Source organism: Melitaea cinxia, chromosome 24, assembly GCF_905220565.1.
Source record: "Melitaea cinxia chromosome 24, ilMelCinx1.1, whole genome shotgun sequence".
Classification (NCBI taxonomy): Eukaryota; Metazoa; Arthropoda; class Insecta; order Lepidoptera; family Nymphalidae; genus Melitaea; species Melitaea cinxia.
This window is the reverse complement of record NC_059417.1, coordinates 1,790,827-1,814,153: the sequence shown is the minus strand read 5'-3', so window position 1 is coordinate 1,814,153 and position 23,327 is coordinate 1,790,827. Positions and strand designations below refer to the sequence as shown.

General features: G+C 34.2%; 1 protein-coding gene and 1 pseudogene across 1 annotated transcript; one reads left to right on the top strand and one right to left on the bottom strand.

Moving 5' to 3' along the window:
- The first annotated feature begins 3,998 nt into the window (after positions 1 to 3,998).
- Positions 3,999 to 18,319, top strand: LOC123665481 (long-chain fatty acid transport protein 1-like). The gene is made up of 11 exons (XM_045599779.1): positions 3,999 to 4,213; positions 7,722 to 7,872; positions 8,371 to 8,608; positions 10,748 to 10,982; positions 13,056 to 13,257; positions 13,952 to 14,144; positions 14,720 to 14,798; positions 15,807 to 15,880; positions 15,963 to 16,158; positions 16,722 to 16,812; positions 17,901 to 18,319. The coding sequence occupies exons 1-11, from the start codon at positions 3,999 to 4,001 to the stop codon at positions 18,210 to 18,212; spliced, it is 1,986 nt and encodes a 661-aa protein (XP_045455735.1). The 3' UTR covers positions 18,213 to 18,319.
- Positions 15,379 to 15,498, bottom strand: LOC123665791 (annotated as a pseudogene).
- Positions 18,320 to 23,327: the final 5,008 nt, after the last annotated feature.

Sequence of the window (23,327 nt, the reverse complement as noted above, 5' to 3'; positions counted from 1 at the left end):
TTAACGGTTTTGCAAATATATCTCGCTACATATGTGACCACAAATTTGAATTAATACGTCAAATTAATATAAATCTCAACAATAAACAAGTAATTCATAACTATAATGTATACATATATGTATTTATATGTATGTATGCATGTAAGTGGGTATATATGTATATATGTCAGTATGTATGTATGTATTTATTTATGTATCTATTTATGTATGTATGTATGTATATGTTTAATTATTTGAATATTTATAGTAAATTTGTTGTAACTTGTACACCTATGCTGACGCTAGACCATTTCCTTTGCCCTAAGGTTGCCTGGAAGAGATCGCTTTTTAGCGATAAGGCCGCCCTTTGTAGCTAATGAATATATTGTCAATATTTTTTTTTCTTTCTTTGATATGTATTATTTCTGTTTTTGGTGTACAATAAAGTGTATTATTATTATTATTATTATTAACTTTATTTAAGCCCTAGCCCGTTGCCGCAGTTTGTAGTGCGTAGTGCTTTCTGTTCTGCGGATTGCGGGTTCGATTCCCGCTTGAGTCTGGGTGTAATATAATATTTGTATTTATATGTGTATTATTTCTATGTATGTTTATAAAAAAAATTGTTATAAGAGTCAGCTGTTACCTGTAACACAAGCATTAAGTTGCTTATCATAGGAACAGACGACCGTGTGTGTATGTTATATGATATTTATTTATTTATTATTTATTTATTTAAGTAATCTACAAATGCAGTTTTGACTCGTTTTTTTACAAATTAAAATTATACTTGTTGTAACAACCGCTCTGTGCATACACACCGACGGTTTACGATTATGGTGGTATGGATACGTCTATCTTCGTGGGTCTCCCCACTGAGAACTGCTAAATGACTAATCGTGATCGATCGTAATTGTTGTAATGAGATCATTACATTTAAGGTGAAGCTACCATCGATTCGGAACATAAATACCGCAGTAAAGAATTGGGAAGAAGCATCGCAATTACTTTTAAAAAACAGTTTAATTAACTTTAGTGCTCGATGGCGTGGGTACGGCGATGTTACTAGACTTTATTAGGTATAGGGATAGATAAACGTAATGGAAAACAAACGCACTAACACACGCATATACAATAAAGCCGCATTAAGTTTTCGATTTCATATTATGACCTATTTATGCAACACCACAATGTGGTTACATCTGTGTGATACAAAGTACAAAGTGTAGATTTCATGGATTTCGAGACATATGATTTATATGAATCTAACATTGAACGTGTTTTTGTCCCCCTTGTCAATTACAGCGGTACCTCTCGAACGGATGAGGATTCTTAGCCATTTAGAGAGCTGTAGATGTTTTCACTGACTTCGTAATACAGGAGTATTTGATTTGCATTTTTGTACCTACGCGGTTTTATTCGAGCTTGTTTTTTTTTAATGAATATTTTTGGTATTGAATTGTAAACATACCTCCAGATTATTGGCATGGTAGGTACTATTCTTGAGTATGTATTGTTATGCATACCAATACCAATAATTGTGTTGGCTTGCAAACGAAAAAAAAACGACTCCAATTACATCGACAAGTAATACAACGTAGACAGACGAAAAAATAGTCTAGTAAATACGCGTTATCAAAGATTACACAAAATGTCGTAATCAAATCTCGTTGAAATTTAAATGTGACCACATAATAAGAATCAGCTTTCGATCAAATTAAAATCGCTACACCCAGTAAAAAGTTATGCGGTATATAATACAACGTAGGTCGACGGCATAATAGTCATTAAAAACGCATTATTAGATATAAAGATCGAAAAGTTGTGGTTAGATCTAAAATAAATTTAAATAAGAGCAAATGGCATGCATTACATTTCATTTATTTATTTTTTACCTAAATCCGTTCACCCAGTCAAAAGTTCTGAAGTAATATACTTAAAAAAATACAATCGAATTGAGAACCTCCTCCTTTTTTGGAAGTTTGTTAAAAATACTAAAATATTATAACTGAAATTTTTTTTAATGATTTGGATTTCTAATGTAATTATTAAATCGATGACTCTTCGAAAAGTATAATTTTACTGACTCTTTCTTATCAAAATTTCAGTACTTTTCTCTGGGGGAATTGTACGTGTGTACACAGTTTTTACAATAACTACAAAGACTAGATGACTTACGGCCAGTTTCTAGATTCTTTTTCTTCTTTTTCTTTGGCTTTAGCTCCCTTGCGGAATTCTAAATTCTAAATTTGCTTACTAGAGTTAGAATGAATTAGACGTACCTAAGCTTTCGCCTACCCGAGTAGAAATTTTTTCGTGTTATTTAGAAGGACCGGACCGGGCATGCCCGATCTGGACCGGATAAGGTATGTAACGCAGAAGATTTGTCTTGACCTGATCAGAATGAGATGAGATTTCCTGATCTGGACCACACCTGGTCCTGATGCAGTTATGTCTTACCATACTTGATTATATTTTACATAAGGCTATTCTTATCTGGACCGAACCGGGTTCTGATCCAGTATGCCTTACCATACTTGATGATATTTTACATCAGGCTATCCTTGTCTGGACCAGACCTGGTCCTGATAGAGCTTGGCGGATCTGGTATGCCTCATTCTATCCAAACCCGGTCCAGACACATGATCTGGTTGAGCCTGACTTTTTTTCTAGTCGGGTAAGCTTCACACATTGTGTCAAACGTCTGTTGCTAATAAAACTAAAGCAGAGATAGATAGATTATTGAAACCGACCCATAAGGAAGTTTGAAACAAATACTACGCGAGTAGTTTAAGTAGAGAATGCATTGGTCTACTTGCTTATACCGTTATTACTATTGCACTCGCTACCATGTTTCATATTAACTGACTGAACGATATGAAATCTGTTACTTGATAATAAAGAATTCTTTGAGATACAGTGAGTAATTTGGAGTGCCGAACCGATAAACATATTCTAGTTAGCTCCAAAATATATATGCAACTGGAAGATTTAGGCGTTACATTGTTAATTCAGTTACAATAGAAATTCGTTTTAATGAAATCACTACAAATTATATGAACCATATGAGTTCGAGATTAAGATGAAATGAGGATGATTAGAACGATCCGAACTGCTCTAAGAAGAGCATATTTACGATAATTAATATTGAAAATTTTGGTATAAATCATGTCCGCGTGGAATTGTGCCAAGAATGCTGGCAGCATTTCCCCGTTGAATCGCTATTCCGATTCTCTGGGCAAAAAATGCACCAGCATTCTTTCATTTCAAAATAGTTTATAAAAGATCGCACACAAACGGCAAATCAATTAGTACTATAGAGAAAGTATGAGTATCATCAGAGTCAAAAAGAAGAGAGGACATCTCGTATGTCTATCCTTTTCGGCACATTTCGCCATACTCAGATATACTTTATCATCTGATGGAGCATATCTGTTCTTTATATTATATAATCTAGACTAAATAAAAATGCTGCGTGGTGATGGCATTAAAGAATATAGCCACCCCCTCTCTTCCCGTGGATGTCGTAAGAGGCGACTAAAGGATAACACAGTTCCACTACCACCTTGGAACTTATAAAGCCGACCGATAGCGGGTTAGCCATCCAACTGCTGGTTTTAAAATACGCAGGCCGAAGACGGGCAGCAGCGTCTTCGGTGCCACAAAACTAGCCCTGCGGTCATCAATCCGCCTGCCCAGCGTGGTGGCTATGGGTGAAACACATGAGTTCGCGCCAAAAATGGCGCGAACCCATGTGGAGGCTATCTCTCTCTTGTGGAGGCCTATGTCCAGTAGTGGACTGCGATAGGCTGAAGTGATGAAATAAAAAACAACAAACAAATAGTTATTGTTTGCAATAAATAACTTTTTGAAAACGAAGAAATATAGGGAATATAGTTTTAAGTAATCAAACGATTAAACTTTAATATTCATTCATAGATCCTTCAAATTCCATTTTTAGTATTTTCTATTCCTTTTTAGGTAATTGAAAACTATGCAAGGCAAGTGAAAGTACCAGGATGACAGAAAAATCAGAAGTTCGCTTCGAAGAAGCTGAAAGACGAAAGGGTCTTATTCTCACAGTCATTGCCGTGACGGGTGTACTTCTGTCATGGCTCGTTCGACACTACTCGGTTTTATTAAGTATTGTGACTGTAATATCAATATATTTGCTAACTGGAGATAGATATCAATGGGTTTATATTTGGAAGAAAACTTTTTTCAGGGACATCATGTGAGTATCTATTATTCTTTAAATAAATAATTAAATACAGAGAGGGCACAACAGGCTATGTTCTGATCTAAAACTGGAACAGCCCCTCTATACTACTCTCAAGGAATGTCATATTCCCATGGTTAATAAGGTATCCAGAGCTCCTGTGTAAGGTCTAAAGTAAGGACAACGCGCTTGCGACGCTTCTGGTGTTGTAGACGTCTACAAGCTACGGTAAAGGATACCATCAGGTGAGCCGTACGCTTGTTTGCCGACCTACTTTATAAAAAAAATATTAAATTACCGTAAAAAAAATTACCGTTACGATTTCGTTGACTTCGATAATTTCAATAACTATACTTATTTACAATAAATTAAATTGTTAAACGGTTTCTTTGAAGCAATAAATAAAGCAATAAAAGTTTACAGGCCAATGCCTAGCTTTTATCTTAACTATAATATATAATGCAATGCACTTCATTTTATTTTATTGATATTCATTTATCGAATATAGTCATGCTTTGATTTACTGCGTTCGGTCTATTGACACTTATTTACTTTTATTGTTTACTAGCTGCCTGGACAGACTTCGTTCTGTCAAATTTTAATAGTATTTTTTTTTAGTACAAAACCTTCCGTGGGCCTTAAGGAACTTACAAAAAAATAAATTAGCCGAAGTGGTCGAGCCATTTTCGAGCTATGCGCTTAGCAACATTAATTTTTATTTATATAGATAGATTGTGGCCAATAATCAAGTCATATTGATAATAAGTATCAACCAAACTATTGACAATATTGTGCACACAATGACTAATCTAGTATGCTGTTGTGTCGGTTAATTGCTTTGACGAAGAGTTTCGACCATCTTAAAATATTCTCGCTTGATTGATAGATTAAGGGTCAGAGCCCCGTTATCGGTAGTGAGGTCCTCAAACTGCCACCCAGTTAGTAGAAATATCTTTTTGAGTATATATGTATATATGTATATTTTAAGTTTGTTTTCTTTCTTTAGAATCATTGTGATTTGAAAATCGAATAAAATGAAACGGCATTATGATAATGAGATGAATACATTACACAGTATTTTATGCTCTCGTTGAAATAAATCTCGTAGGCTATTTTAAAATTTTACTTCTGTCGTGTGTAAATTGCACACACACACATTTTTATTTACTTAAAAATGTAAAAAAAAAGTATGTTAAATTAAGAAACAAGTCATAATAGAAATAGGACACATTAATGACTATAGTAATGATCATTACTTTTTTATCTACAAATTATCGTCGTGTTCTTAATTTAAGATGAAAAAAATGTTTATTAATTTATAAAGATTTTCTTAAAAATTTAATTGTTATCTAAGTCGAAAGTAGATTTTTTAAAAATTGCTTAATTGATAAAGCAAAACACTTCGTACTTTACCGATTTGGTTCTAATTAAACATTGACGTATCATACAATTTTTAATCGACTTCAAAATGAAGGAGACACTATTCAGTTGGTATTTTTTTTTTATATTTACAACTTTAAATTTACTTAAAATACCTCCCACCATTGTCTAAGACTCCTTAAATACCAAGAAAACATAAATACGTAAGAGCGTCCAAAGGTCGAAGTTTGTTTGTATCAAGCACTAAGCGTTCATTGTGCCCTAGTACACGCGATTGTTCGCTTTACAAACACTTAATCCACTGTGTCTCGTCTATCGTTATTCACAAAATTATCTTTGTTATGTCGTTAAGCAGCTATATTATTTTTTAGTTACGTATAAATTTTTATTTACACTTTGAAAATAAATTTGTGTTAATAAGAAACAAAATAAGACTCAGAATGATGTGATGAAATTTTTTTGTCCAATATTGTTTGTACATCTGACAACTCAATCCTGTGATCATGATTACTGTAAAGTATCCGAAACGTCGGTCATCTAAAAAAACTAACAAAACCACGATAAAATCCGAAAAAGTCGTTACATTATAATTTATTAAAATTTTGAAGACTAGCATAAAATTTAAAAACATTTTGTCATTGACTCAAACTAAACTTATAATTTAAATCCGGTTGCATGCCTGTTCACATAATGATTCTATAGTACTGCTTGTTGCTTCAATTAATTAGACGAATCTAGTAAATTACATGCAGTCGGTCAACACATGTTACGTAACATACAATCATTCAATAACGCTCTCAACACCTCTTATGCTCCGTTGCGATCCTGGTACAATAGGTACCATCCGGTCTGTTTGTACCTAGAGGACAAAAAAATAGAAATAAAATTCCTCAATAAGTAAAATATTTTAGAATTAAAATTAATCAGTAATGTATGTAGTGAAATCTATTTTTGTTTGTTCTACAATTTGAACCCGGCTATGATTTTGGTTTTAAGCTAAAAGTTAACTTTTACTCAGTACAATCACATTTCAAATTTGACTATGGTATTTTGACAATAAAATTCATATTAATATCTAATTATTATTTAAATTGCCTCAGTCGTATTGAACTTTAACCAGTACCACACGGACCACACCTCATAAAGGTGTGTTGTAAAGAAATTGACAATTTTTCCATCGCTCGCCGGACGTCGCTGATTACTCTATTGAGTGAGGTGTCCGATTGGACCTTGGCGTCGTATGATCGCCTGGTAATGGTAATTTGCTTAGGGCGGATACAATGATAGACAAAAATGTGGGATTTATCAATTGTAATACTTTTAAAGCACGAGATAGAAATAGATTTTGAAAATAAGCTACGAAAACAATAAATTCCCTATTTTATTTATATGGTTAAGTGTTCCTATTATAATAATTTAAAAAACTCATTTTCAAAGTACAGGCAGGAAGAATTTAATAATTATGGAAAACTTGGCAGAGAGCAAATACGTTTGCGTTTTTATCATTTGATAGTAATTTCTTATAGACAAATCTAATCTATAAAAACATTAAGATTCAATATGACATAACTAATGTAACTAAATGGGTGGTGCGAATACCTTTAGAACTAAAATATTGTATAAGTATTAATTGGCTAGCCCGTTGCCGCAGTTTGTAGTGCCCTGCTTTCTGCTCCGGGGGTTGTGGGTTCGATTCCCACCCCGAGTCTGGGTGTAATATATGTATATATATATATATATATTACATATATATATACATATATTATATATATATATATACATTTATTTATATATTTCTATATGTATTATTTATAAGTATGTTTATCGAAAAAAAAAGTAGCCATACCAGTCGGCTGTTACCTATAACACAAGCATTAAGTTGCTTACTTTAGGAACAGACGACCGTGTGTGTATTGTGTAGATATTTATTTATTTATTTAATAAAAATACTTTAAATGTTTGTTTATACAACGAGGTCGGTGGTAATGAAGCGTACGGCTCACAAGATGGTAAGCGATTACCGTATCCTATGTCAATAGGACATCTATTCTGATGTTGCGGGCGTCTGCCTGCAACATCAGAATAGTCTGTCAATATAATTATAATCTGTGTACCTTCAATATATTTTGTAAATATTTGCCAGTGGTCTACGAGTGTTACTCAAGACGATGTTTAAAATATGGGTGTGGGAAAAGTCTGGAACAACTGTTGTCTCACGGTGGGCTGAAGTTGCCAAAAAAACTCCAGAAAAGGAGGCGTTTGTTATGGGCGATAGATCACTTACTTTCCGTCAGGTAAGAAACTAAAAAAAGTATAAAGCTTTATAAGCTGTAAATCCTAATTATGGATACTCAATAGTTACTTTTGAGGCGTATTCACTGAACTGTTTATGCATCAATATGATTTGCGACATATACACTACACCAAATGTACTCGTAACTTAAACTGCTGTCATAATTATACGCGCTATACGCTTCAGCCTGTAATATCCCACTACTGGGCATAGGCCTCTTTCCCCATGTGGGAGAAGGATCACAGCTCAATTCACCACGCTGCTCCAATGCGGGTTGGCGGATATATTCCCTACTATGAGTAACGATCGCTATCAGGTGTACATAATAACAACCGGGATCGACGGCTTAACGTGCTCTACGAGGCACGGTGGGGAGACCCACAAGGGCTGCATACTATACTATATACAGCTATACTATGTTCAAATTTTTGTATATCTAGATTCGATATAGTTTAAGCTGTTTGAAAAAAACAATTAAAATACCTTAACATATTTTCAGGGAGATGAACTTAGCAATCGAATAGCTTGGTATTTCAAACGTCAAGGCTTCAAAACTGGCGAAGTGATAGCTCTCTTCATGGAGACTCAACCAGAGTACGTTTTTCTATGGCTTGGTCTAGCAAAGTTGAGGGTTACCACTGCGCTTGTGAATACCAATCTTCGTGGTGCACAACTGATACACTGTTTGAGGATAGCTGGCTGCAAGGCTGTGGTGTTTGGAGATGAAATGACTGAGGGTAGGGAGAACTTTTAATTTTATAAATTCCAACTGGATGACTAAAATTATAATGATATTAATAGCATATCTTATTATACATAATAAGTGAAAGTATAGTCTTTAGTCGATAAAGCGAAATTCTCGTGTCACAATGTTGGTTAACATACTCCTCGGAAACGGCTGGGCCGATTTTTATAAAATTTTGTGTGCATATCGGGTAGGTCTGAGAATCGACCAACATCTATTTTATAGGATAAAGGGGGTTAATAACATATATGGCAAAACAACATTGGCAGGGTTAGCTAGTATATTTATGGAAGTAGGGCATAGTAGGACCTAGCTCAAAATTTGGAGCAGCCGGACTGGGGAAGAACAACAATTTTACTCGAGTAGTGGTGTGTTCCAGTAGTGAACAAGTTAGTCAGAGATCCTAAGGAAGTACTGTATTAAGAGCAGGAATAGATTTGACAGCGCACTAGTAAAGCTACTGGCGTTACAAATGTCCATATGCTATGTTACCCGCTTTCTATCCGGCAAATTATTGTAGTCAAAATTGTATTTTTGTAATGTTTATTTAACTTCAATGTTGTTTTGATATAAAATATAAATTAGATAATAAATTATGATAACAAATTAATTAATCTTACATAACTTGATAATAAGTAATTATCAATTGTTGATTGATTGATTATTTTCTAGTTAACGTAAATTGATATATTTTTAGCAAATAAACAAAATCATAGTGCAAAGAGATATAATATAGATATGTTGGGAATTTTATCATATATAGATATCGTATATATCGTATGTAGATATGTGGGAAATCTTATAAAGTGGGAAATAACATGTTCAACGAACCCTGGTAAGATTTCACTTCTTAGTGGGCAGAGACACATACAGAACAGTATCAAACGCCCAGACGAAGACAAGCATGTATCCAATTATTCGTTAAGATTAACTTTTACTCATGCTTACGGAGTTGTATTTAGTTTATTAAGAATGTTTACAAATATATTTAACTAGCTGACCTTGAAAACTTCGAATCGCCATTTTTTTTTTTTTCATGAACATAATAATTATTATAAATATAATTATATAAATCGAAATAAAACATATCCTATCTTTTGAGTTTGACAAAGTTACATATCTGTACAAAATTTCATTAAAATCAGTTAAGTAATTTAAGAATCCATCGCGGATAAACAACGTGACGCGTAATTTATATATATTAAGATTTTAACTTCTTAAAAATTTGCGAAAAGAAGTTACGTTTTTGGAAGCAAAATGTAATGAAACTAGACTTTGTTCCTCTAAATTAAGGACGTAGGTATTAAGTTTCCTACTTGTTAATGTTAATTCCCGTTTAAGCCATCGTCACAGCGGAAAAATTCGGTGCGGTGAAATTAATGAAAGTCCAGAATGTAATCGTGTTACATAACTTTGTGATAATGAAAACACCTTGTCCAAAAATTATTTTAAAATTGAATTGTGTAATATTGTGGAACATTACTTGCTTTTATATATATATATATATATATAGATTATTTATGTCAGTGTTTATATTCAAACGTTGAAACATTGTTATTTGATTAAATCTTCTAATAGGTATATAAAATTCTGGTATCGCGGTATTTGTAGTAAAACTCCTCCGAAACGGCTTGACCGATTCTTATGAAATTTCGTGCATATTGGGTAGGTCTGAGAATCGAACAACATCTATTTTTCATCCCCCTAAGTTATAGGAAGGGAGTATTAAGGGGGTTAATAACATTTATGGCAAAACAACGTTTGTGGGGTCAACTAGTAGCAATATAAAAAAAAATCTTTAAATTTACTCTCGCATCACAATCCACTAAAATATTGTATTACTAGCTGATCCAGCAAACATTGTTTTGCCATATTATATGTTATTGAAACCCTTAATTCCCTCGTTCTTTATAACTTACGGGTTTGAAAAATAGATGTTAGCCGATTCTTAGACCTACCCGATATGCGTACAAAATTTCATAAAAATCGGTCCAACTGTTTCGAAGGAGTTTTGTAACTAACATTGTGTGACACGAGAACTTTATATATAAGATTAGTAAAACCCTAAGTTTTTATCTACCCATATCGACAAATCTATAAACGGTTATAGATTTAGATCTATTGTTTGCAGCAATCAAAGCTATACAAAGCGAGATACCAGACATCCCTCTGTTCCAATTCAATTCACCAGAAAGGGAAGGATCGCCAATAATACAAGATACAATACCATTAGCGGCTGAACTAAGTGAAATGACAAGTGAACCTTTTACCGATGTAGAACCAGCTAAACCCAGAGACACATTACTGTACATCTACACAAGTGGAACAACTGGATTTCCAAAAGCAGCTATTATTACTAATATTAGGTATGTTTAAATTTGTTAACTAAAATCACAAAATTAAGGATTTCTTTATATAAGGACGTTTTAAAACTACTTTTTGATAAACCTTTTTAACTAAATTAAAAAAACGAGAGCCGCTGTAGCTGTTTACTGGGTGAACCGATTTTGATAATCCTATTTTTAATCGATAATTAGTTTTTGTCGTGTTGTAACATTTAAATCGTACGGAGATCGGAAGATTATTTTTGGAATTATCCATAATAATGATATCATTCATCATTATCGCCATTTCAGCATATCGCAGTCCACTGCTGGACATAGGCCTCCACAAGTTCGCGCCAAAAATGGTGTGAACTCATGTGTGTTACCCATATTCACCACACTGGTCAGGCGGGTTAGTGACCGCAGGCCATAATAATGATATATGGATATATAATAATTGTGTTTGCTAGCAAATGAAAAATACCAACTTCAATTACATCGACAAGTAATACAACTTAAGTGGTCAAAAAAATTAACAAACGTCGTCACTACGATTTTCGAGGGTTCCCCTCGATATCTTTGGGATTACATCATCAGATCCTAGTTTCCTTATCATGGTACCGCCCTTGGGATATCTCTTTTCCAAAAAAAAAGATTTATCAAAATCGGACTCTATAGAGGAGAACTGAGAAAAAATTCAACAGTTACTGTTAAAAAAAAGTTTGTTATCACTTTAAAACAAATATTTCAACGTACTATCATAGTTTTATCTGTTTTCATTGTTGTACCTTATCAGCTACAGCTCATTATTTTATCAACCGAACTGGCGTGGTCTTCTCTTCACGTTCGGTGCAGATATTTTAATATATTTTTACAAATATTTAGTTTCTACTTTGGATGTTTGTTCCCAAGGTTCACTTTATCCTACGTCACAGAACAAAGAAAGATGTCAATGTCCTGACCGACCTGTCTGTGATCCTCACCTATTATTATAAAGCTATCAGTCTTACCTGTTATTACAAAAAACCTCTGTCATCTGGTTACTATTAAAAATATTAAAACAATTGTTTTTTTCGTAATCCAACCGCAGTTGAGCAATGTGCAATCATTATTGACCCTTTTTGCATAAACAGATAGATTATTTTCGATCCATTCAACCACTATTAAGTTTCGATCCATTTAATATATGTAGATCATTTCCCAGGAGCGAACATTCTCAGCTTGTTATAATTTAGATCACTCACTCACTCACTTTAGCCTATCGCTCAGTAAAATTGAATTGTGTAATATTGTGGAACATTACTTGCGTTTTTTCCAGTGAACTCACTTTTGGACATAGGCCTCCACAAGTTCACGCCAAAAACGTAGTGAACTCATGTGTTTGCCCATAGTCACCACGCTGGGCGGGCGGGCTAGTGACCGCAGGGCTGGCTTTGTCACACCGAAGACGCTGCTGCCCATCTTCGGCCTGTGTATTTCAAAGCCAGCTGTTGGATGATTATCCCGCCATCGGTCGGCTTTTCAAGTTCCAAGGTGGTAGTGGAACTGTATTATCCCTTAGCCGCATCTTACGACACCCACGGAAAGTGAGGGGCTGGCTGGAGGGTATATTATTTACGGCCGTAATTACACAGTGCAGATCACATCAGTAAAATTCTTATTTTAACATATGATACTGGATAATATTCAATTTGAGATACTCGATAAATATATGTTCAACATATTTTAATATCATTCGAATTATTTATTAATAAATTCATGCCTCAAACTCCATACTCTCCTTTAGAATAGAAATACATAAGCGCCATGGCACTCAAATTTTATGTATATAATAATATATGTAAGGTATGAAGTATCTGTAAGTATATACATATCACGATTCAGCCAGTATCTTACTGCTGGACATAGGCCTCTTTCTCCATGCAGGGGGTGGATCTTAGCTTAAGTAACCAAGAGCTGCTCCACTGCCGGTTGGCAGATAAATATTCGCATTATATGAATATCTGTAAGGCTTATGCAAACTTTTATTATGAGCATATCAAACTTCGTAATCAAGACCAAAGTAGTCGTCTAACTGGTAAGTAATAAATAACCAACGTTGTCCTAAATCTACAGATATCTTCTCATACCTCTCGGAGTGCACACATCAGCGGGCCTCGTATCTTCAGATGTAATCTACGACCCGCTTCCGCTCCATCACACTGCTGGTGGAGTGCTCGGAGCTGGTCAGTGCCTCATCCTCGGCTGTACCGTGGTCTTGAGGAAGAAATTCTCAGCCAGCAACTATTGGAGTGACGTGGCCAAGCATAAATGCACGGTTAGTGTAATATTGAATTTCTAAGCATGCACAGTATTATACTGTGTGGTTACGGCAGTAAAGAATATAGCCACCCCCTCTCTTCCCGTGGGTGTCGTAAAAGACTTTGAAATACTCAGGTCGAAGACGGACAGCAACGTCTTCGGTGCGACAAAGCCAGCCCTGCGGTTACCAATCCGCCTGCCCAGCATGGTAAACATGGGCATGAGCTCACGCCAATTTAGGCGCGAACTTGTGGAGGCCTATCCGCCTATGTCCAACAGTGGACTGCGATAGGCTGAAGTGAGTGAACATTATTAAGTTAATGACTAAAAAACTAGATTTTTTTGACAAAATATAATTGTGTTTGTTCGTAAACGAAAATATAATTTAAATTAGTCGTCAAATCTCGATCAAATTTAAATGAGATAATGTGACAAGCAACACCTTTCGATTAGAAATATAATCATCGATATCAATCCCCCCTTCAAGTTCCCTTCAAGTTCTGAGGTAACAAATATTAAAAAAAAATACAATCGAACAGAGAATCTCCTCCATCATTTTGTGGAAGTCGGTTAAATATGTATAAATTAGGTAGATACACGACTAGAATAAATCATTTAAACATCCGCTTGTACGCTTATTGCGGTAATCTTAATTTTCGGTCAATCTCGTTGATCTATCTTTATAAAATGTATCATGGACATTTTTTCAGGCAGCACAGTACATTGGCGAAATTTGCCGATACCTTCTAGCCGTACCACCTGGTCCAAACGACCGGGCTCATAATGTGAGAATTATCATTGGCAATGGATTAAGGCCACAGATATGGGAGGAGTTTGTCGAGCGGTTCGGGGTTAAAAGAGTATTAGAATTTTATGGAGCTACAGAGGGTAATAGTAACTTGGGTAAGTTTTATGAGTTCGCTTATAATACATTTTCTAAAGGCAACTGATCATCAGTTCAGCCTAATACAGTCCACTGCTGGACATACGCCTTCACAAGTTCTCCCAAAAATGGAGCGAACTCATGTGTTTTGCTCATAATCACCATGCTGGGCAGGCGGATAGTACCGCAGGGCTGGCTTTGTCGCACCGAAGACGCTGCTGCCCGTCTTCGGCCTGTATATTTCAAAGCCAGCATTTGGATGGTTATCCCGCCATCAATCGGTCTTTTTAGTTACAAGGTGGTAGTGGAACTGTGTTGTCCCTTATTCGCCTCTTCAGAAACCCACGAGAAGAGAGGGGGTGGCTATATTCTTAATGCCGTAACCACACAGCATAAAAGCAATTGATATCGAATCTTAATGCAAACTTTTCCCTAAAAATAATAATTGTTGTTGTTTTTATTTAAATTTTGTTTATTAATAACAGATGAAATATAATTAAATGATAAATCCAAAGATAAGGACAGATATCGATTATCTTAAAAATCGATTGTAGAAAGTCAACAGTGTAAGAAAAATTGTCTGTACTTCTTTCAGTGAACTTGGATTCAAAAGTTGGTGCTATTGGTTTTCTAAGTCGTCTAGTATCTTCTATATATCCCCTTACCTTAGTCAAGTGAGTATTGTAAGCAAAAATGTACTCTAAGCAAACTTATTGTAAATTTTGATTGAAACTTTTTTGGCAAACTAATTGAAAAAAAAAAAAACAAATTGAATCATTGAAAAAAAAACTATCATTAACTAGCCTACATTTCGTATCTCGAATTTCTTCAATACCTACGCTTTACTCTAATAATAATAATAATAATCTATCTGTTCTAATAAAAATTGAGTTTCATAATATAATATGAAATAATATAATTTTTTATGTCAAGCTTAATTACAAAAAACTTGCAATGAGAATAAATTATATTGTTAAAATTCTTATAACGAAATTTTACGAGTATAAATATTTAATTTTAGCGTCATCTAGTTAGATTGCAATGTAATACTATCGATATAATGTTACTACCTTTGTAGTTTATATAGTAAACACTAGGTAGCTCTACCTACCAAAAACAACATAGATTTTTTTTAATTAAAAAAAAATATATCACGGTAGTTTCCGTAAACAGTTCAAACTAGAGCTTCCTAATTATCTTTAAATTTACCATATGTGAAATGCAAGAAATTTGAAAACAAACAAAGACTAATTGAACACGCGGTGTTCCCAACTTCCCAGGCGGTCATCCATCCAAGTACTGACCGCGCCCGACGTTGCTTAACTTCGGTGATCGGACGAGAACCGGTGTATTCAACGTGGTATGGACGTTTAAAATAGTGACGTGTGACGCGTTTGATCCGTAAAAATTTTACCCCTCATGCGCCTAAAGAGGATTCACTACAAAAAAAAAACACAAAGAGTACCTATTAAATTTTTATCGATTATTTTCACTAATATTCAATTCTGATTTAATAATTATGGTAATAATAAAGTGAATAGTATGAATATAAACTTGAAAGTAATGATCCCAAAATACTTCCAAATATTATTCAAATAAATTTTATATTAAATAGACTTTACAGAAATGTTGAAAAATACAACGCAAAAAATTATAGTATTCTAAACAAACTTAAATTTCAGATGCGATGAGGTAACTGGTGATATTTTAAGAGATGAAAACGGAAGATGTATTAACTGTGGTCCGTACGAACCGGGTAATATAAAATAATTCAATATGTGAAAATTTTAAAAATAATGATCGTTCAGGATTTTTGATAAATGGTTTATATTTTTCAGGTCTTCTTTTGGGTAAAATTGATCCTAAAAAGGCTATTTTAACATTCGCGGGTTACGCAGATAAAACGGCATCTGAAAAGAAAATGGTGCGCAACGTTAGAGTGAAAGGAGATTGTTATTTCAATACTGGTGATATTTTAGTTATGGATTATTACGGCTATTTCTACTTCAAGGATCGCACTGGAGATACTTTTAGGTAAGTTAAAAATTAATTTAAACATTTCAGCCTATTACAGTCCACTGCTGGACATAAGCCTCCACAAGTTCACGCCAAAGATGACGTGAACTCAGATGTTTTGCCCATAGTCACCACGCTGGGCAGGCGGGTTGGTGATCGCAGGGCTGGCTTTGTCGCACTGAAGACGCTGCTGCCCGTCTTCGGCCTGTGTATTTCAAAGCCAGCAGTTGGATGGTTATCCCGCCATCGGGAGGCTTTTTAAGTTCCAAGGTGGTAGTGGAACTGTGTTATCCCTTAGTCACCACAGGAAGAGACGGGGTGACTATATTCTTTACTTTTTTTAACGTGGTAAAAATCCATCATTTATACCCTCCAGCGCGGGGGCGCTAGAGGTTATGTCAGACTCCTACTGACTAAAAACCACCACGTGTGATTAGGAAATTCAACAACACTTATTTATCAATTTATTTAAAATTTAACTCGATTGAAATTATTTTATTATAATTAGAACTACATACTTAAAGATCTGTATTAAAAAGGAGTTATAAAAGTATTATTTGATAGTAAAAATGGATGTTCAGATGGCGTGGTGAAAACGTGTCTACAGCTGAAGTGGAAGGTGTTATCAGTAACTTAGTTGGCTTAAAGGACGCCGTCGTCTACGGTGTCTCAGTAAGTAAACATTACTTATTTAAACAATTATAAAATGTTTTCATAAGCATTTATTGATTAGAAAATACTCTATAACTTGTATAATACTCTTCAGTACGCTTCAGCCTGTAATATCCCACTACTGGGCATAGGCCTCTTTCCCCATGTAGGAGAAGGATCAGAGCTTAATCCACCACGCTGCTCCAATGCGGGTGGCGGATATATTTCCTACTATGAGTAACGATCGCTATCAGGTGTACATGATAACAATCGGGACCAACGGCTTAACGTGCTCTCCGAGGCACGGTGGGGAGACCTACAAGGACTGCACAAACACCCAGACCACGGCAAACACCTGTATGGCTAATACAAATGTTTGTCATGTGCGGGGATCGAACCCGCAACCGCCAGCGCAACAGGTACAAGCCATGGCTGTAACCGTTGCGCCAACGCGGCGTCATTCTTCAGTAACTCTTTTGCAATTTTTGTAAGTATAAACACTTATTGATATTAAAACAAATCAAAAATAACTTTATTCAAATAGGTTTCAGAAGCAATATCGTATCGCCATTTTACAAAATACAATTTTAAAAGCACTTATTATTTTTCAAAGTGAAACTGCCACCGGGACGCAGATTCTGCAGTGAATATACTTTGATATGTCTAAAAGAAATAAAAATGATATCCGAGATTTTCATATAATAAATCAAAAGCATCACTTGACTGCTGCTGTGGCTACGGCACTAAAGAATTTAGCCACCCCCTCTCTTCCCGTGGGTGTCGTAAGAGGCGACTAAGGGATAACAAGGTTCCACAACCACCTTGGAACTTAAGAAGCCGACCGATGGAGGGATAACCATCCAACTGCTGGCTTTGAAATACACAGGCCGAAGACGGGCAGCAGCGTCTTCGGTGCGACAAAGCCAGTACTGCGGTCACCAACCCGCCTGCCCAGCGTGGTGACTCTGGGCAAAACACATGAGTTCACGTTATTTTTGGCGTAAACTTGTGGAGGCCTATGTCCAGCAGTGGACTGTACAGGCTGTAATGATAATGATGATCACTTGACTCGTGACCGTTGTATTAAACCAATATTCTTCCTCCTTTAGATCCCGCACGTCGAAGGAAAAGCAGGCATGGCAGCCATTGCAGACCCAGAAAGGAAAGTTGATCTGATAAGTCTCGCCAAAGGGCTAAAAACATCTCTACCGGCTTATTCTAGACCTTTATTTGTTAGGATTCTTCCAGAACCTCCTCTTACAGCGACATTTAAGCTGAAGAAGAGGGAATTGATGGAGCAAGGGTTCAATGTCAATCTCCACGATGATCCAATGTACTTTCTTGACCCAAAGAGTGGTATGTTCGTACCTCTTACACAGAAACTATATGATGATATTACTCAAGGCGTTGTAAGGCTGTGATATGAATATTTTAATCAGATATAGAATCGTAATTACCAAATGTTATACATGAAAAAGTTTTAAGGGTGTATTCATATTTAAAGATATTAAAAGGTTTTTTAACCAAATTGATGGCGTCTATAAATATATATGAGTTGTATAAATTTATTATTTACATAGAGGGAAAATGTAATTTGAACAAATTTACGGACCAAATAGTTTATCGTATTTTATCAAGTCCATTTAATTCCTCATAATTAAGATTTTATTTATGATAATACTTTTAGTGGACAATTTCTTGACTGTTTTTTTACCGATAAGTTTTACGACTATAGATCTGATAGTGTTATATTGAACAGAAGATTCTATTTATATTTAATAATAAATGTACTTTTCCATTTTAGTACGAAAATTTTAATAAAGAAAACCATCCATATTTAAAAAAAAGCACAGTATTGTACTGCTCCTGCAGTATTATACGTATAAGTACCTATTCTTCATTTTATAAAAGTGAATTTAATATATATAAATTTATCAAATTTATCATATATATATTTATTGTGTTATTTTTCTTGTTCCTAAGTAAACACTTCTTGCACTGTTTGCCTCGCTATATAAAGCACTTACTCATGCCCATGGGTTGACTGGGAGAAATCTCTTTCAGAGATAAGTCCACATTTGCCATAAACCTTATTATTATGTTATGTTTTTACAAGTATTTTTAGTGCAATAATGTATATTATACTACTAAACAAGAAGAAATTAAAATAATGAAGTGATTTAAGTGATTTTATAGATATGAAAATCTTGAAAGACTTTGTAAAGCCTAAAAGGGATGTACAAACATATCATTTTGAAATAAAGGTGGAGAATTGAACCTCGAAAATCTTCAGAATAAGTAATATTTGTTATAAGAATTAATTATAAAAAATCCCTTACTTTCCGTATTAGTAACAATTGTGTAATTGTTTGTTTTTTAAATTTACCTATAGGCATATATTAGTGGTAATAGCGTAGTACATGTAAGTATGGTAGTAATAATTTAGTGATATTAAAATTTTCTTAATATCCATATGAAATTTGTTTTATTATTGTTGTTGACCTTAATTTACCTTTGTTCTATTAATTTACTTTTTTTTTAAGATTTAATTACTGCTACAAACTTAGACGAAGGAGTCACGTTTTCCTCATTATATAAGTGGCGGTTCCGATTAGATAAATTTAACTCCAAATCGTAATAAGCCGAACCATGACGTGAAGTGATAGATGCTATTTTATAAATGTATTGAATTTTCACAATCGAGACAGGAATAAAAAAAATGTGCGTGTCAGCTCCGACGTTTGACTGGAGTTTACTCCTACACATCGACTGTCCAAATAGCCACAAAAATGGCTTACTAGTCCAAGAAAAAGATTAATACCATATCAAATGGTGAATATATGAATCAAATAACACCATCTATCGATCGATCGGTGGCGTTATTAGAAAACGTCGTCATCTATCGTCTATTGGGCTTATTAGTTTGTCTTTCCGATAGGTGGTGTTACGAGAAACGTATCGAAATCGTCCTTTCAGTAGATTTAACTTCTCATATTTTTTTTAAACATAAACATTGCGAAACATTCAAATTATATAATCCATCGAAATAACATGCAATAAAGTTTACGACTAATCACTTCTGGTTAATTGATTGATTGATTGGTCTTCTAAATTAGACTGAAATTTTTTTGAAGACGTCTGTCTACTATGGGCAAAGGCATTTTCTTCAAATAAGTTCACTTGGTTCAACAGGTAACAAAATTAAAAAAAACCGTCTATCATTACATTTTTATTCATATTGAACAAACATCTGTAATCTCCACAAAGAACACCAAATAACAAATACATTAATTTTATAACAAAAATATTGTTGTCTTACAATTCTGCGTTTGCATTTGTAAAACCGTTTGTGATTCATATTTCATTGCAGCTCTAGCTCTTATTTGTATTGTTTGTTCTCTCGCTCATATTGATTGCCTTTAAGCATGATTAATTTTGATCATGCCTTACTCATGATCTATTTTGTACAGTATCATATAAGTACAGGATAACCACCCTGTCTTCTAGCTTTTATAGCCTTACCTGATCGAACTTCTATCATCGCAAAAATTAATCTTCCAATCTTGTGCAGTGATATGAAATCCACTACTACCTAGCTTAACAAATCAAACTGTTACACTTTATATAAAAGAGACATTGACTTTTTTCCACACCTTACATCTATACTTAATCATTACCAAACGTCCGTTTCCCAAAGTACAAATAAGTTCCCTATTCCTAATTACGTCCATATGTCTCAACCATACCACCTTTTCTGTCGTTTTCTGTCTATTCGCGTGTGAAGGAAAGAGTTTACCTCCTTCTGATAAAACCTGTTAGTAACTTATGAATAAGGTATACTGTATCAGCAATCTTTGAGATGTGTGATTCCCAAGTCTTACCAACTTGGTTATATTTGGGCGTGAGCGAGACAACTATATATTTGTAACTACCTTCTAAATTGTAACTTTTCAATTCACTATTAGTACAATTGTTAATCGGCAGCTGATATTACAATTTCGATATTAAAAAATACTCTATCTATTGTATATAAAATCAATATCTTTCAATTTTCATGTATAAATAGTAATTTCCTATAAAAATTATATTTTTACAACACTATAAAAATACTTATTTATCTAAACATCGATTCTTTAAAATACAAATTCATTTATATAATAATTATGTTGGTACAATTATACATATAGTTATATTATTTAAAATGGTTGAAATAGATCTGATTGTGACTTCTTATTTGGTAAACTACCGTCATATAACAAAATCTAATATGTCTTTCTCAATTATATCAGCATTCACAGTGACGAGAAATATCTGGTACATATCATTTTCACTATTTTAGAAAATTGTACAACTCCGTAAAATAAGTTCCAGTTACTATCAATGAAATTCAATACGAAAAGATAATATGAATAAAATAAACAACAAGTAATGCAAAGTCATATGTGTCCATTTGTTTAAGCTATTGCTTTGTCGTTTAACAGTAATGTGACGGTTAAGTTGTTACGGACTAATTAGCCAATGTCATCTAAATTATAGCAAAACATATGAGTTCACGTCATTTTTGGCTCGAACTTGTGGAGGCCTATGTCCAGTAGTGGACTGCGATAGGCTGATGTGATGATGATGATGATGATCTAAATTATTGACTTATATTTCGAGATGATATTCTTTTTATACAACTGGGTCGGCAAACAAGCGTATGGTTGACCTGATGGTAAGCGATTACCGTAGCCTATAGACGCCTGCGACACTACAAGCATCGCAAACGCGTTGCCTACCCTACCCCAATTTTCATCAGGAGCTCTGGTCACCTTACTTACCACAGGAATGCAACCCTACTTAATACTTCCGCAGTCGGGCTGCTCCAGATTTTGAGCAGGATAATTCGCGCTGTGCCCTACCTCAGCTAACAATTAATTTGGTGAAATAACAACATACGAAATGTATTTCATGTTTCTTTGATAGATTTTCAATAAAAGTCACAATCAGACCTAACAACTTTATACAACATCGATTAAACCTAACTAATAATGCACAACAGTTATTACGGAACTAACATTTGCTTTAGGAATCTGTATTTTAATCTTATTAGTATTAAAGGGGATTGATCACCTATTTACAGGCGTAGATCTGAAGTTACAGAATCCACTCTTTTTTATAACAAGACTAAAAATAACATGTTTTGAAAAAAGAAACTGTGTATGTCCTTATGTACGCACGTAAGAAGTTATTCTTCATAATCTAACTAACTTCACGTTGCTAACTTCTTTTTCGTTGACTAGCTAACTTCAGGGTGTCGGTTTTTTGGTATGTGCGCGCATTCATTGGCTAGCTAACTTCACAATGCTAACGTCTTCATCGTTGAGTAGCTAACTTCAGGGTGTCGGTTTTTTGTTGTGTGCGCGCATTCATTGGCTAGCTAACTTCACATTGCTAACGTCTTCATCGTTGAGTAACTAACTTCAGGGTGTCGGTTTTTTTGTGTTTGCGCGCGTATCGTAAAAATTTACTCTCATAATTTTTTCCTAGCGTGTCAAAAGAATTATTGCTTTAAAAAAAATCCTGAGATAAAACTTTTATCAAACTACGTGTCATCACCTAAGCTATTTTAAAGACACCACAATTGCAATACAGAAAGCATTTTGTCTGCGGATGATTTTGACAGGAATTTCATTAACATTTCAACACTGGGTTGACCAAAAAACTGCAGATTTTGACAGAAAGATAACTATCGTTCTAGTTTTCTGAAATTTTACCATTTCTTAAAGCAAAAGGTATACCTGGAAATAGTATTGTAAAAAAGTTTATGACCAATGCCTGTCTATTCAAAAAAAATCTAGAAGAAACAAACCACTTCCAAAATCCCCATCTTTATATAAATTAACTATTTAGATATAATTCTTGAACATTTTTTTCATATTTCATAGGCTTACTGTAATTGACACATTTATAAGCGCTTATGTCTATTAAATACTTAATATTTAAAAGCTTTGAATTACTACACATATTTTCTGTAAAAGTAGATTTTTCCGACTACGGATAATCCATAAGGTATTCATATTCTGTATTATCTTTAACAAATTTAACCGATTTTGTATAAAAATATCGGTATTCATGACTTCAAAGAATAAATTTATCTTCTGCGCATCTTTACTACTTCCCATACAAAAAAAAAAAAATCACAAAATTGGTTTAACAGGAGTCGTGTCTCCTACACGAATATGTCGATAATTCATCAGTTTATATTTGAACTCGATCTATAACTATGTAATCTGCTATAATTAAAAAAATACCAACAACAATTAAAATAGTGGCCATCGTCAAAAAAAATTTAGCATCAATATATTTTGAGCACTTTTTGTATCCATTCTCTTTGTCAACATTAAAAATTTGTAATAAACATTCGCTTATCTCCCAATTTCCACCATTTTGCCTACAGTACATACACGTACTTACAACTCAAATCTTCTTAACATACAAATAATATTTACTGCCAATCAATTTTCTTCAATATTTCTGTCTGAAAGTGTAAAAAC

What these genes read in the sequence shown, in the direction of transcription:
- LOC123665481 (XM_045599779.1), top strand. Translation starts at nt 3,999, where the DNA reads ATGACAGAAAAATCAGAAGTTCGCTTCGAAGAAGCTGAAAGACGAAAG. An exon ending in TGGCCAAGCATAAATGCACG is followed by an intron (nt 13,258 to 13,951) that starts GTTAGTGTAATA and finishes ACATTTTTTCAG; the next exon opens with GCAGCACAGTACATTGGCGA. An exon ending in CGCACTGGAGATACTTTTAG is followed by an intron (nt 16,159 to 16,721) that starts GTAAGTTAAAAA and finishes ATGGATGTTCAG; the next exon opens with ATGGCGTGGTGAAAACGTGT.